Source organism: Oncorhynchus gorbuscha, unplaced genomic scaffold (assembly GCF_021184085.1).
Source record: "Oncorhynchus gorbuscha isolate QuinsamMale2020 ecotype Even-year unplaced genomic scaffold, OgorEven_v1.0 Un_scaffold_5245, whole genome shotgun sequence".
Classification (NCBI taxonomy): Eukaryota; Metazoa; Chordata; class Actinopteri; order Salmoniformes; family Salmonidae; genus Oncorhynchus; species Oncorhynchus gorbuscha.
In genome coordinates, this window is record NW_025749093.1 from 15943 (window position 1) to 27281 (window position 11339).

General features: G+C 46.1%; 1 protein-coding gene across 1 annotated transcript; it reads left to right on the plus strand.

Moving 5' to 3' along the window:
* The first annotated feature begins 5296 nt into the window (after window positions 1–5296).
* On the plus strand, window positions 5297–11024 carry LOC124029015 (bromodomain-containing protein 4-like). Its single transcript, XM_046340886.1, has 5 exons — window positions 5297–5347; window positions 7444–7536; window positions 8039–8176; window positions 8377–8509; window positions 10680–11024. Exons 3-5 carry the CDS (start codon window positions 8066–8068, stop codon window positions 11018–11020), a joined length of 585 nt encoding a protein of 194 aa, XP_046196842.1. The 5' UTR covers window positions 5297–5347; window positions 7444–7536; window positions 8039–8065; the 3' UTR covers window positions 11021–11024.
* Window positions 11025–11339: the final 315 nt, after the last annotated feature.

Genomic DNA, 11339 nt, shown 5'->3' on the forward strand with positions numbered 1-11339 from the left:
AACCTCTCTAGGGTATGTAGGACACTAGACACTACGTTAACCTCTCTAGGGTATGTAGGGACACTAGAGACTACGTTAACCTCTCTAGGGTATGTGGGACGCTTGACACTACATTAACCTCTCTAGGGTATGTGGGACGCTAGACACTACGTTAACCTCTAGGGTATGTAGGGACGCTAGACACTACGTTAACCTCTCTAGGGTATGTGGGACACTAGACACTACGTTAACCTCTCTAGGGTATGTAGGACACTAGACACTACGTTAACCTCTCTAGGGTATGTAGGGACACTAGACACTACGTTAACCTCTCTAGGGTATGTAGGGACACTAGACACTACGTTAACCTCTCTAGGGTATGTAGGGACACTAGACACTACGTTAACCTCTCTAGGGTATTTAGGGACACTAGACACTACGTTAACATCTCTAGGGTATGTGGGACACTAGACACTACGTTAACCTCTCTAGGGTATGTGGGACACTAGACACTACGTTAACCTCTCTAGGGTATGTAGGGACACTAGACACTACGTTAACCTCTCTAGGTTATGTGGGACACTAGACACTACGTTAACCTCTCTAGGGTATGTGGGACACTAGACACTACGTTAACCTCTCTAGGGTATGTGGGACACTAGACACTACGTTACCTCTCTAGGGTATGTGGGACACTAGACACTACGTTACCTCTCTAGGGTATGTGGGACACTAGACACTACGTTAACCTCTCTAGGGTATGTGGGACACTAGACACTACGTTAACCTCTCTAGGGTATGTGGGACACTAGCGTCCCACCTGGCCAACATCCAGTGAGATTGCAGAGCGCCAAATTCATACAGAAATACTCATTATAAAAATTCAGAAAACAAAACATATTTTAAATAGGTTTAAAGATTAGCTTCTTGTGAATCCAACCACGGTGTCAGATTTTTAAAATGCTTTACGGCGAAAGCATACCTTATGATTATTTGAGAACATAGCCCAGCAGACTAATCATTACAAACAGTAACCAGCCAAGTAGAAGAGTTACACAAGTCAGAAATAGAGAAAATGAATCGCTTACCTTTTGATGATCTTCATATGGTTGCACTCAGAAGACATTCATTTACTCAACAAATGTTCCTTTTGTTCGATGAAGTCTCTTTATATCTAAAAACCTCAGTTTTGTTTTTTGCATTTTCTTCAGTAATCCACAGGCTCAAACGCAGTCAAAACAGGTAGACAAAAAAAATCTAAATTGTACTTATAAAGTTTATAGAAACATGTCAAACGATGTTTATATTCAATACTCAAGGTTGTTTTTAGCCTAAATAATAAATAATATTTCAACCCGGACAATAACGTCGTCAATATAAAAGGTAAACAAGAAATGCACTCTCTCGGGATTGCGCACGATACAGTTCTGTGACACGGCGCGCATGATACAGCTCTGTGACACGGCGCGCATGATACAGCTCTGTGACACGGCGCGCATGATACAGCTCTGTGACACGGCGCGCATGATACAGCTCTGTGACACGGCGCGCATGATACAGCTCTGTGACACGGCGCGCATGATACAGCTCTGTGACACGGCGCGCATGATAAAGCTCTCTGACACGGCGCGCATGATACAGCTCTGTGACACGGCGCGCATGATACAGCTCTGTGACACTGAGCGCATGATAAAGCTCTGACACGGCGCGCATGATACAGCTCTGTGACACGGTAGTGTCCACTCATTCTGACGGCTCTTACTCCCCATTTATCAGAATACAAGCCTGAAACAATTTCTAAAGACTGTTGACATCTAGTGGAAGGCATAGGATCTGCAATTTGAGTCCTAAGTCAATGGATACTGTAAGGGCATTGAATAGAAAACCTACTTCCTGAATGGATTTTTCTCAGGTCTTCGCCTGCCAAATCAGTTCTGTTATACGCAGACACTATTTTAACAGTTTTGGAAACTTTAGAGTGTTTTCTATCCAAATCTACCAGCTATATGCACATCATGTCTTCTGGGCCCGAGTAGCAGGCAGTTTAATTTGGGCATGCTTTTCATCCAAAATTCCTAATGCTGCCCCCTACCCTAGAGAAGTTAAATCAAACCATGTTAGAGGACCTTTAACCTTTTATCTGTTAGTGTGTGTGTGTGTTAGCGCAGTGTGTGTGTGTGTGTGTGTGTGTGTGTGTGTGTGTGTGTGTGTGTGTGTGTGTGTGTGTGTGTGTGTGTGTGTGTGTGTGTGTGTGTGTGTGTGTGTGTGTGTGTGTGTGTGTGTGTGTGTGTGTGTGTGTGTGTGTGTGTGTTAGAGCTGTGTGTGTGTGGCTGTAGGCGTGTGTGTTGTTTGGGGAAGTCCAGTTTGGTGGTTAGTCTGGGCTGCCAGTGTGTGCAGGGGTCAGTATATAGATCTGTGTGAGTTAGGGTAGTGTGTGTGTGTGCAGGGGTCGGTATATAGATCTGTGTGAGTTAGGGTAGTGTGTGTGTGTGCAGGGGTCGGTATATAGATCTGTGTGAGTTAGGGTAGTGTGTGTGTGTGCAGGGGTCGGTATATAGATCTGTGTGAGTTAGGGTAGTGTGTGTGTGTAGGGGTCGGTATATATATCTGTGTGAGTTAGGGTAGTGTGTGTGTGGCTGTAGGTGTGTGTGAGTTAGGGTAGTGTGTGTGTGTGTGTAGGGGTCGGTATATATATCTGTGTGAGTTAGGGTAGTGTGTGTGTGTGTGTAGGGGTCGGTATATATATCTGTGTGAGTTAGGGTAGTGTGTGTGTGTGTGTAGGGGTCGGTATATATATCTGTGTGAGTTAGGGTAGTGTGTGTGTGGCTGTAGGTGTGTGTGATTTAGGGTAGTGTGTGTGTGTGTAGGGGTCGGTATATATATCTGTGTGAGTTAGGGTAGTGTGTGTGTGTGTGTGTTGGAATGTCCAGTTCTGTTGATTAGTCACTGAGACGGTGGGCTGATATGCCTGTGTATGCCGGGGTCAGTGTATAGGACTGTGTTTATATAGTGGGGTCAGTGTATAGGACTGTGTTTATATAGGACTGTGTTTATATAGTGGGGTCAGTGTATAGGACTGTGTTTATATAGGACTGTGTTTATATAGTGGGGTCAGAGTATAGGACTGTGTTTATGTAGTGGGGTCAGTGTATAGGACTGTGTTTATATAGGACTGTGTTTATATAGAACTGTGTTTATATAGTGGGGTCAGTGTATAGGACTGTGTTTATATAGTGGGGTCAGTGTATAGGACTGTGTTTATATAGGACTGTGTTTATATAGTGGGGTCAGTGTATAGGACTGTGTTTATATAGTGGGGTCAGTGTATAGGACTGTGTTTATATAGGACTGTGTTTATATAGGACTGTGTTTATGTAGTGGGGTCAGTGTATAGGACTGTGTTTATATAGGACTGTGTTTATATAGTGGGGTCAGTGTATAGGACTGTGTTTATATAGGACTGTGTTTATATAGTGGGGTCAGAGTATAGGACTGTGTTTATATAGTGGGGTCAGTGTATAGGACTGTGTTTATATAGGACTGTGTTTATATAGTGGGGTCAGAGTATAGGACTGTGTTTATATAGTGGGGTCAGTGTATAGGACTGTGTTTATATAGTGGGGTCAGTGTATAGGACTGTGTTTATATAGGACTGTGTTTATATAGTGGGATCAGTGTTTAGGACTGTCTTTATATAGGACTGTGTTTATATAGTGGGGTCAGTGTATAGGACTGTGTTTATGTAGTGGGGTCAGTGTATAGGACTGTGTTTATATAGGACTGTGTTTATATAGTGGGGTCAGTGTATAGGACTGTGTTTATATAGGACTGTGTTTATATAGTGGGGTCAGAGTATAGGACTGTGTTTATATAGTGGGGTCAGTGTATAGGACTGTGTTTATATAGGACTGTGTTTATATAGTGGGGTCAGAGTATAGGACTGTGTTTATATAGTGGGGTCAGTGTATAGGACTGTGTTTATATAGTGGGGTCAGTGTATAGGACTGTGTTTATATAGGACTGTGTTTATATAGTGGGATCAGTGTTTAGGACTGTCTTTATATAGGACTGTGTTTATATAGTGGGGTCAGTGTATAGGACTGTGTTTATGTAGTGGGGTCAGTGTATAGGACTGTGTTTATATAGGACTGTGTTTATATAGTGGGGTCAGTGTATAGGACTGTGTTTATATAGTGGGGTCAGTGTATAGGACTGTGTTTATATAGGACTGTGTTTATATAGTGGGGTCAGTGTTTAGGACTGTCTTTATATAGGACTGTGTTTATGTAGTGGGGTCAGTGTATAGGACTGTGTTTATATAGTGGGGTCAGTGTATAGGACTGTGTTTATATAGTGGGGTCAGAGTATAGGACTGTGTTTATATAGTGGGGTCAGTGTATAGGACTGTGTTGATATAGTGGGGTCAGTGTATAGGACTGTGTTTATATAGTGGGGTCAGTATATAGGACTGTGTTTATATAGGACTGTGTTTATATAGGACTGTGTTTATATAGTGGGGTCAGTGTATAGGACTGTGTTTATATAGTGGGGTCAGTGTATAGGACTGTGTTTATATAGTGGGGTCAGTGTATAGGACTGTGTTTATATAGGACTGTGTTTATATAGTGGGGTCAGTGTATAGGACTGTGTTTATATAGTGGGGTCAGTGTATAGGACTGTGTTTATATAGGACTGTGTTTATATAGTGGGGTCAGTGTATAGGACTGTGTTTATATAGGACTGTGTTTATATAGTGGGGTCAGTGTATAGGACTGTGTTTATATAGTGGGGTCAGTGTATAGGACTGTGTTTATATAGGACTGTGTTTATATAGTGGGCTCAGTGTATAGGACTGTGTTTATATAGCTGTGATGATGTTACTCTTCCTCCTAGAGAATCCAGTGGGCTGTGATGATGATGACGATGATGATGTTACTCTTCCTCCCCCTCCTAGAGAATCCAGTGGCTGTGATGATGATGATGTTACTCTTCCTCCCTTCATAGACAATCCAATGGGCTGGGATGATGACTATGATGACGTTACTCTCCCCCCCCTTCTAGAGAATCCAGTGGGCTGTGATGATGACGATGATGACGTTACTCTTCCTCCTCCCTTCAGAGAGTCCAGCGTTTTGTGTGATGGCCTGAGAGGGCTTCCCAGTCTAGCCTGCCTGCCTCTCCCGGGTCCAAACTGTCTGACTGGGACTCCCCCCCTCCCCGCCTGCTACGCCCTGCCTCCGTCGCCATGGGAGACGGCCTGGAGGCGGGCAGCAGCCTAGACCCCGCCCCCCGCTCCCACTCCTGTAACCCCCCGGCCCCCGAGACATGGAACCCCTCGAGGCCGAAACGACAGACCAACCAGCTACAGGTAGTGTGTGTGTGTGGTGTGTGTGTGTGTGTGTCGAACCACAGAACAACTAGCTTTGACTACTGATAATGTACTGTTTGATGGATTGGTTGGTTGGTCGGGGCCATATAAAATAATATGAAATGTTTTTTTTGTTTTTTTTTGCCTGATTCTGTGGAGTTTTCTCAGGTTTCCGTTTTCATTCTCAAACTCACACTTTTTTTATAGACCAAAATTTGATATTCAGTCCACATCAATTCTTAAACCACATCATGACTAGACGTCGACCGATTATGATTTTCAACGCGGATTACGCAGACTGCTCTATCAAATCATAGACTTAATTATAACATAACACACAGAAATACGAGCCTTAGGTCATTAATATGGTAGAATCAGGAAACTATCATTTAGAAAACAAGACGTTTATTCTTTCACTGAAATACGGAACCGTTACGTATTTTATCTAAGAGGTGGCATCCCTAAGTCTAAATATTGCTGTTACGTTTCACAACCTTCAATATTATGTCATAATTATGTACAATTCTGGCAAATTAATTACGGTCTTTGGTAGGAAGAAATGGTCTTCACACAGTTCACAACGAGCCAGGCGGCCCAAACTGCTGCATATACCCAGACTCTGCTTGCACAGAACGCAGGATAAGTGACACAATTTCCCTAGTTAAAATAAATTCATGTTAGCAGGCAATATTAACTAAATATGCAGGTTTAAAAATATATACTTGTGTATTAATTTTAAGGAAGGCATTGATGTTTGTGGTTAGGTCCACACTGGTGCAACGACAGTGCTTTTTTCGCGAATGCACTTGTTAAATCACCACCCGTTTGGCGAAGTAGGCTGTGATTCGATGATAAATTAAAAGGCACCGCATCGATTATATGCAAATGCAGGACAAGCTAGATAAACTAGTAATTTCATCAACCATGTGTAGTTAACTAGTGATTTTATGTTAAGATACGTTTAATGCTAGCTAGCAACTTACCGTGGCTCCTTGCTGCCCTCGCGTAACAGGCGGTCAGCCTGCCACTCAGTCTCCTCGTGGAGTGCAATGTAATCGGCCATAATCTGTGTCCGAAAATGCAGGTTACCGATTGTTATGATAACTTGAAATCGGCCATTCCGATTATTTGGTCGACCTCTAATCATGACACCACTTTTGAGGTCTGGGAAAAATTAAATACATTTTCATCTGTGGATTTAACTACCTTTTTAATTAAACTGTGCACCAGCCTGGGACAGTTGTTTGGTTAGTGATGTTTCTGTAGCCCTCGTGACTGCAGAGTTAGCTAAACAAAATGGCCGCTGGATTGATGTAAATAATCACGATGTCATTCCGCCAGGTAGACAGACACTACTCTGTAGTTAACATGTAATAGAGAAGGTTTCTGGGAAAGCCTTTTCATCTACCAGAAGGTTATCATTAACATCATCGCTAACGGCTACACACATTGGTAGACAGAAAGCACACAGACGGGCATTCCTGTGCCATTGCCTTTTCGGGAGGGAGAGGGGGAGGGGAGGGAGAGGGAGGGAGGGAGGGAGGAGGAGGAGGAGGAGAGAGAGGGAGGGGGGAGGGAGAGGAGGAGAGGGAGGGAGGGAGGGAGGGAGGAGGAGGAGGAGGAGAGGGAGGGAGGGAGGGAGGAGGAGGAGGAGGAGAGAGAGGGAGGGGGGAGGGAGAGGAGGAGAGGGAGGGAGAGGGGGAGAGAGGAGAGGGAGGGAGAATCCCTGATGCATTTTGAAGTTCAACATTTAGTTTTAATATCTGGATTCCATGATTCTGTCTGTGTTCTCCCCATTGCAGATCTATAGGGCCCTAGTTGGTTCATTGATGGGTTGGTTGATTGATTGATTTATTGAGTGGTGGGTTGATTGATTGATTTATTGAGTGGTGTGTTGATTGATGGGTTGATTGATGGGTTGATTGATGGGTTGATTGATGGGTTGATGGATTGAGTGGTGGGTTGATTAATGGGTTGATTGATGGGTTGATGGATTGAGTGGTGGGTTGATTGATGGGTTGATTGATTAAGTGGTGGGTTGGTTGATTGATTGATTGATTAAGTGGTGGGTTGGTAATAGGTTTATTGTGTTGCAGTACCTGTTGAAGGTGCTGCTGAAGACACTGTGGAAACATCAATTCTCATGGCCCTTCCAGGCTCCCGTAGATGCCATCAAACTCGGCCTGCCTGTAAGTAGTGTGTATGTATGGGGGGGGGGGGGTGTCACTTCTCATCGCCCCTCCAGGCTCCTGTAGAGCGGGAGAGAGATGGAGGTGAGAGAGTTGCGGGAGAGAGACTTTCTTTCCTCTCTATCTCTCCATCCTCTCTCCTCCATCCCTCTCTCCTCCCTCTAACCCCTCTCTTTCTCCTCTCTCCCTCCCCCACTTCCCTCTCTCTCCCTCTCCCCCCTTCCTCTGTCCTCCCTCTCTCCCCCTTCCTCTGTCCTCCCTCTCTCCCCCTTCCTCTGTCCTCCCTCTCTCCCCCTTCCTCTGTCCTCCCTCTCTCCCCCTTCCTCTGTCCTCCCTCTCTCCCTCTCCCCCTTCCTCTGTCCTCCCTCTATCTCCTTCCTCTGTCCTCTCTCTCTCTCCTCCCTCCCTCTCTCTCCCTCTCCCCCTTCCTCTGTCCTCCCTCTCTCTCCCTCTCCCCCCCTTCCTCTGTCCTCCCTCTCTCTCTCTTCCTCCTCCCCTCCAGGATTACTATCAGATCATCAAGGTTCCTATGGACATGGGGACCATCAAGAAGAGACTGGAGAACAGCTACTATTGGAACGCCCAGGAATGTATACAGGACTTCAACACCATGTTCACCAACTGTTACATCTACAACAAGGTACAGTACACACACACACACACAGAAATCTGATAGTAGGGCTAGGGTTAACTGACGTGTGTGTGTGTGTGTGTGTGTGTGTGTGTGTGTGTGTGTGTGTGTGTGTGTGTGTGTGTGTGTGTGTGTGTGTGTGTGTGTGTGTGTGTGTGTGTGTGTGTGTGTGTGTGTGTGTGTGTGTGTGTGTGTGTGTGTGTGCGCAGCCTGGTGATGACATAGTGTTGATGGCAGAGTCTCTGGAGAAGATGTTTCTTCAGAAGATCTCTGAGATGCCCCAAGAGGAGACTGAGATCCCCATGGTTACCAGGGGGCGGAGGGCGGGGCAGAGAGAAGCAGGTATGGTGTAGGGAGAGTGGCTTTTAGTTCCAACGGTCTGATTTGTTCTGATGGAGGGATTCAGATCACTGTTGTCATTACTGATGGAGGGATTCAGATCACTGTTGTCATTACTGATGGAGGGATTCAGATCACTGTTGTCATTACTGATGGAGGGATTCAGATCACTGTTGTCATGGAGGGATTCAGATCACTGTTGTCATGGAGGGATTCAGATCACTGTTGTCATTACTGATGGAGGGTTCAGATCACTGTTGTCATTACTGATGGAGGGATTCAGATCACTGTTGTCATTACTGATGGAGGGTTCAGATCACTGTTGTCATGGAGGGATTCAGATCACTGTTGTCATGGAGGGATTCAGATCACTGTTGTCATTACTGATGGAGGGATTCAGATCACTGTTGTCATTACTGATGGAGGGATTCAGATCACTGTTGTCATTACTGATGGAGGGTTCAGATCACTGTTGTCATGGAGGGATTCAGATCACTGTTGTCATGGAGGGATTCAGATCACTGTTGTCATTACTGATGGAGGGATTCAGATCACTGTTGTCATTACTGATGGAGGGTTCAGATCACTGTTGTCATGGAGGGATTCAGATCACTGTTGTCATTACTGATGGAGGGTTCAGATCACTGTTGTCATGGAGGGATTCAGATCACTGTTGTCATTACTGATGGAGGGATTCAGATCACTGTTGTCATTACTGATGGACGGATTCAGATCACTGTTGTCATGGAGGGATTCAGATCACTGTTGTCATTACTGATGGAGGGATTCAGATCACTGTTGTCATTACTGATGGAGGGTTCAGATCACTGTTGTCATGGAGGGATTCAGATCACTGTTGTCATTACTGATGGAGGGATTCAGATCACTGTTGTCATTACCGATGGAGGGTTCAGATCACTGTTGTCATGGAGGGATTCAGATCACTGTTGTCATTACTGATGGAGGGATTCAGATCACTGTTGTCATTACTGATGGAGGGATTCAGATCACTGTTGTCATTACTGATGGAGGGATTCAGATCACTGTTGTCATTACTGATGGAGGGATTCAGATCACTGTTGTCATTACTGATGGAGGGATTCAGATCACTGTTGTCATTACTGATGGAGGGATTCAGATCACTGTTGTCATTACTGATGGAGGGATTCAGATCACTGTTGTCATGGAGGGATTCAGATCACTGTTGTTATTACTGATGGAGGGATTCAGATCACTGTTGTCATTACTGATGGAGGGATTCAGATCACTGTTGTCATTACTGATGGAGGGATTCAGATCACTGTTGTCATGGAGGGATTCAGATCACTGTTGTCATTACTGATGGAGGGATTCAGATCACTGTTGTCATTACTGATGGAGGGATTCAGATCACTGTTGTCATTACTGATGGAAGGATTCAGATCACTGTTGTCATTACTGATGGAAGGATTCAGATCACTGTTGTCATTACTGATGGAGTGCTTTCTCTTCTCTCCTCTTCTGTTCCTTTCTTCTCTTCGCCTCTCTGTTGCTTATTCTCTCATATATTTTACTCTGGGTGGACTTCCATCCCCCCTCTCTCTCTCTCTTTCCATCCCCCCTCTCTCTCTCTCTTTCCATCCCCCTCTCTCTCTCTCTTTCCATCCCCCTCTCCCTCTCCCTTTCCATCCCCCTCTCTCTCTCTCTTTCATCCCCCTCTCTCTCTCTTTCATCCCCCTCTCTCTCTCTCTTTCCATCCCCCTCTCTCTCTCTCTTTCCATCCCCCCTCTCTCTCTCTCTTCCATCCCCCCTCTCTCTCTCTTCCATCCCCCTCTCTCTCTCTCTTTCCATGCCCCCTCTCTCTCTCTCTTTCCATGCCCCCTCTCTCTCTCTCTTTCCATCCCCCTCTCTCTCTTTCCACCCCCCTCTCTCTCTTTCCACCCCCCCTCTCTCTCTTTCCACCCCCCCTCTCTCTCTCTTTCATCCCCCTCTCTCTCTCTTTCCACACCCCTCTCTTTCCACCCCCCTTCTCTCTTTCCACACCCCCTGTCTCTCTCTACCCCCTGTCTCTCTCTACCCCCCGTCTCTCTCTTTCCACCCCCTGTCTCTCTACCCCCCCTCTCTCTACCCCCCCCCCCCCCCTGTCTCTCTCTACCCCCTGTCTCTCTCCACCCCCCTCTCTCCTCCTCTCCAGGTCTCCTGTCTAAGTCTGACTCCGGCCAGGACTCATCTCCCTCCTCCACCCCCCACACCCGAGGTTTCTCCTCCCCGTCGCCGGGCCCTCAGACTCGGGGTCTCCCCGTATCCCAGGGGCCCCCCACCCTCCCCCTCGCCCTCCCCCTCAGACCCAGCCCCCTCGCGTTCCCCCCACCCCTCCCTCCCACGCCCCCCAGCTGGGACCACCCTTCCCAATCAGCCCTCTGGATGTCCTGGCCCAGGGCCTCACCTCCGTACCCCACCACCCCCCAGCCCACCCAGGCCTTCACCCTGCTGCCCCAACCATTCCCCAGAGCATCGCACCCCCAGCTAAGGTGAGGAGACCAGAGGGAGAAAAGAAGGGGTGTCATTCTGCCCCTGAACAGGCAGTTAACCCACTGTTCCTAGGCCGTCATTGAAAATAAGAATTTGTTCTTAACTGAATTGCCTAGTAAAATAAACGTAAAATAAAAAATTAAAATTAAATGCCCTGAGATGTCCCCACGTACCGTCATTATCTTCCTGGTAGTTGAATATCTCTTCATTCCCTGAAATGTTCCCACTTACCGTCATTATCTTCCTGGTAAGTCGCTCTGGATAAGAGCGTCTGCTAAATGACTTAAATGTAAATGTAAATGGTAGTTGAATATCTCTTCAT

Bases quoted from the DNA above. Each gene is read 5' to 3' on its own strand.
- LOC124029015 (XM_046340886.1), top strand. From the start codon at position 8,066: ATGGACATGGGGACCATCAAGAAGAGACTGGAGAACAGCTACTATTGG. The intron at 8,177-8,376 runs GTACAGTACACA...GTGTGTGCGCAG, and splicing joins ACTGTTACATCTACAACAAG to CCTGGTGATGACATAGTGTT. The intron at 8,510-10,679 runs GTATGGTGTAGG...CCTCCTCTCCAG, and splicing joins GGCGGGGCAGAGAGAAGCAG to GTCTCCTGTCTAAGTCTGAC.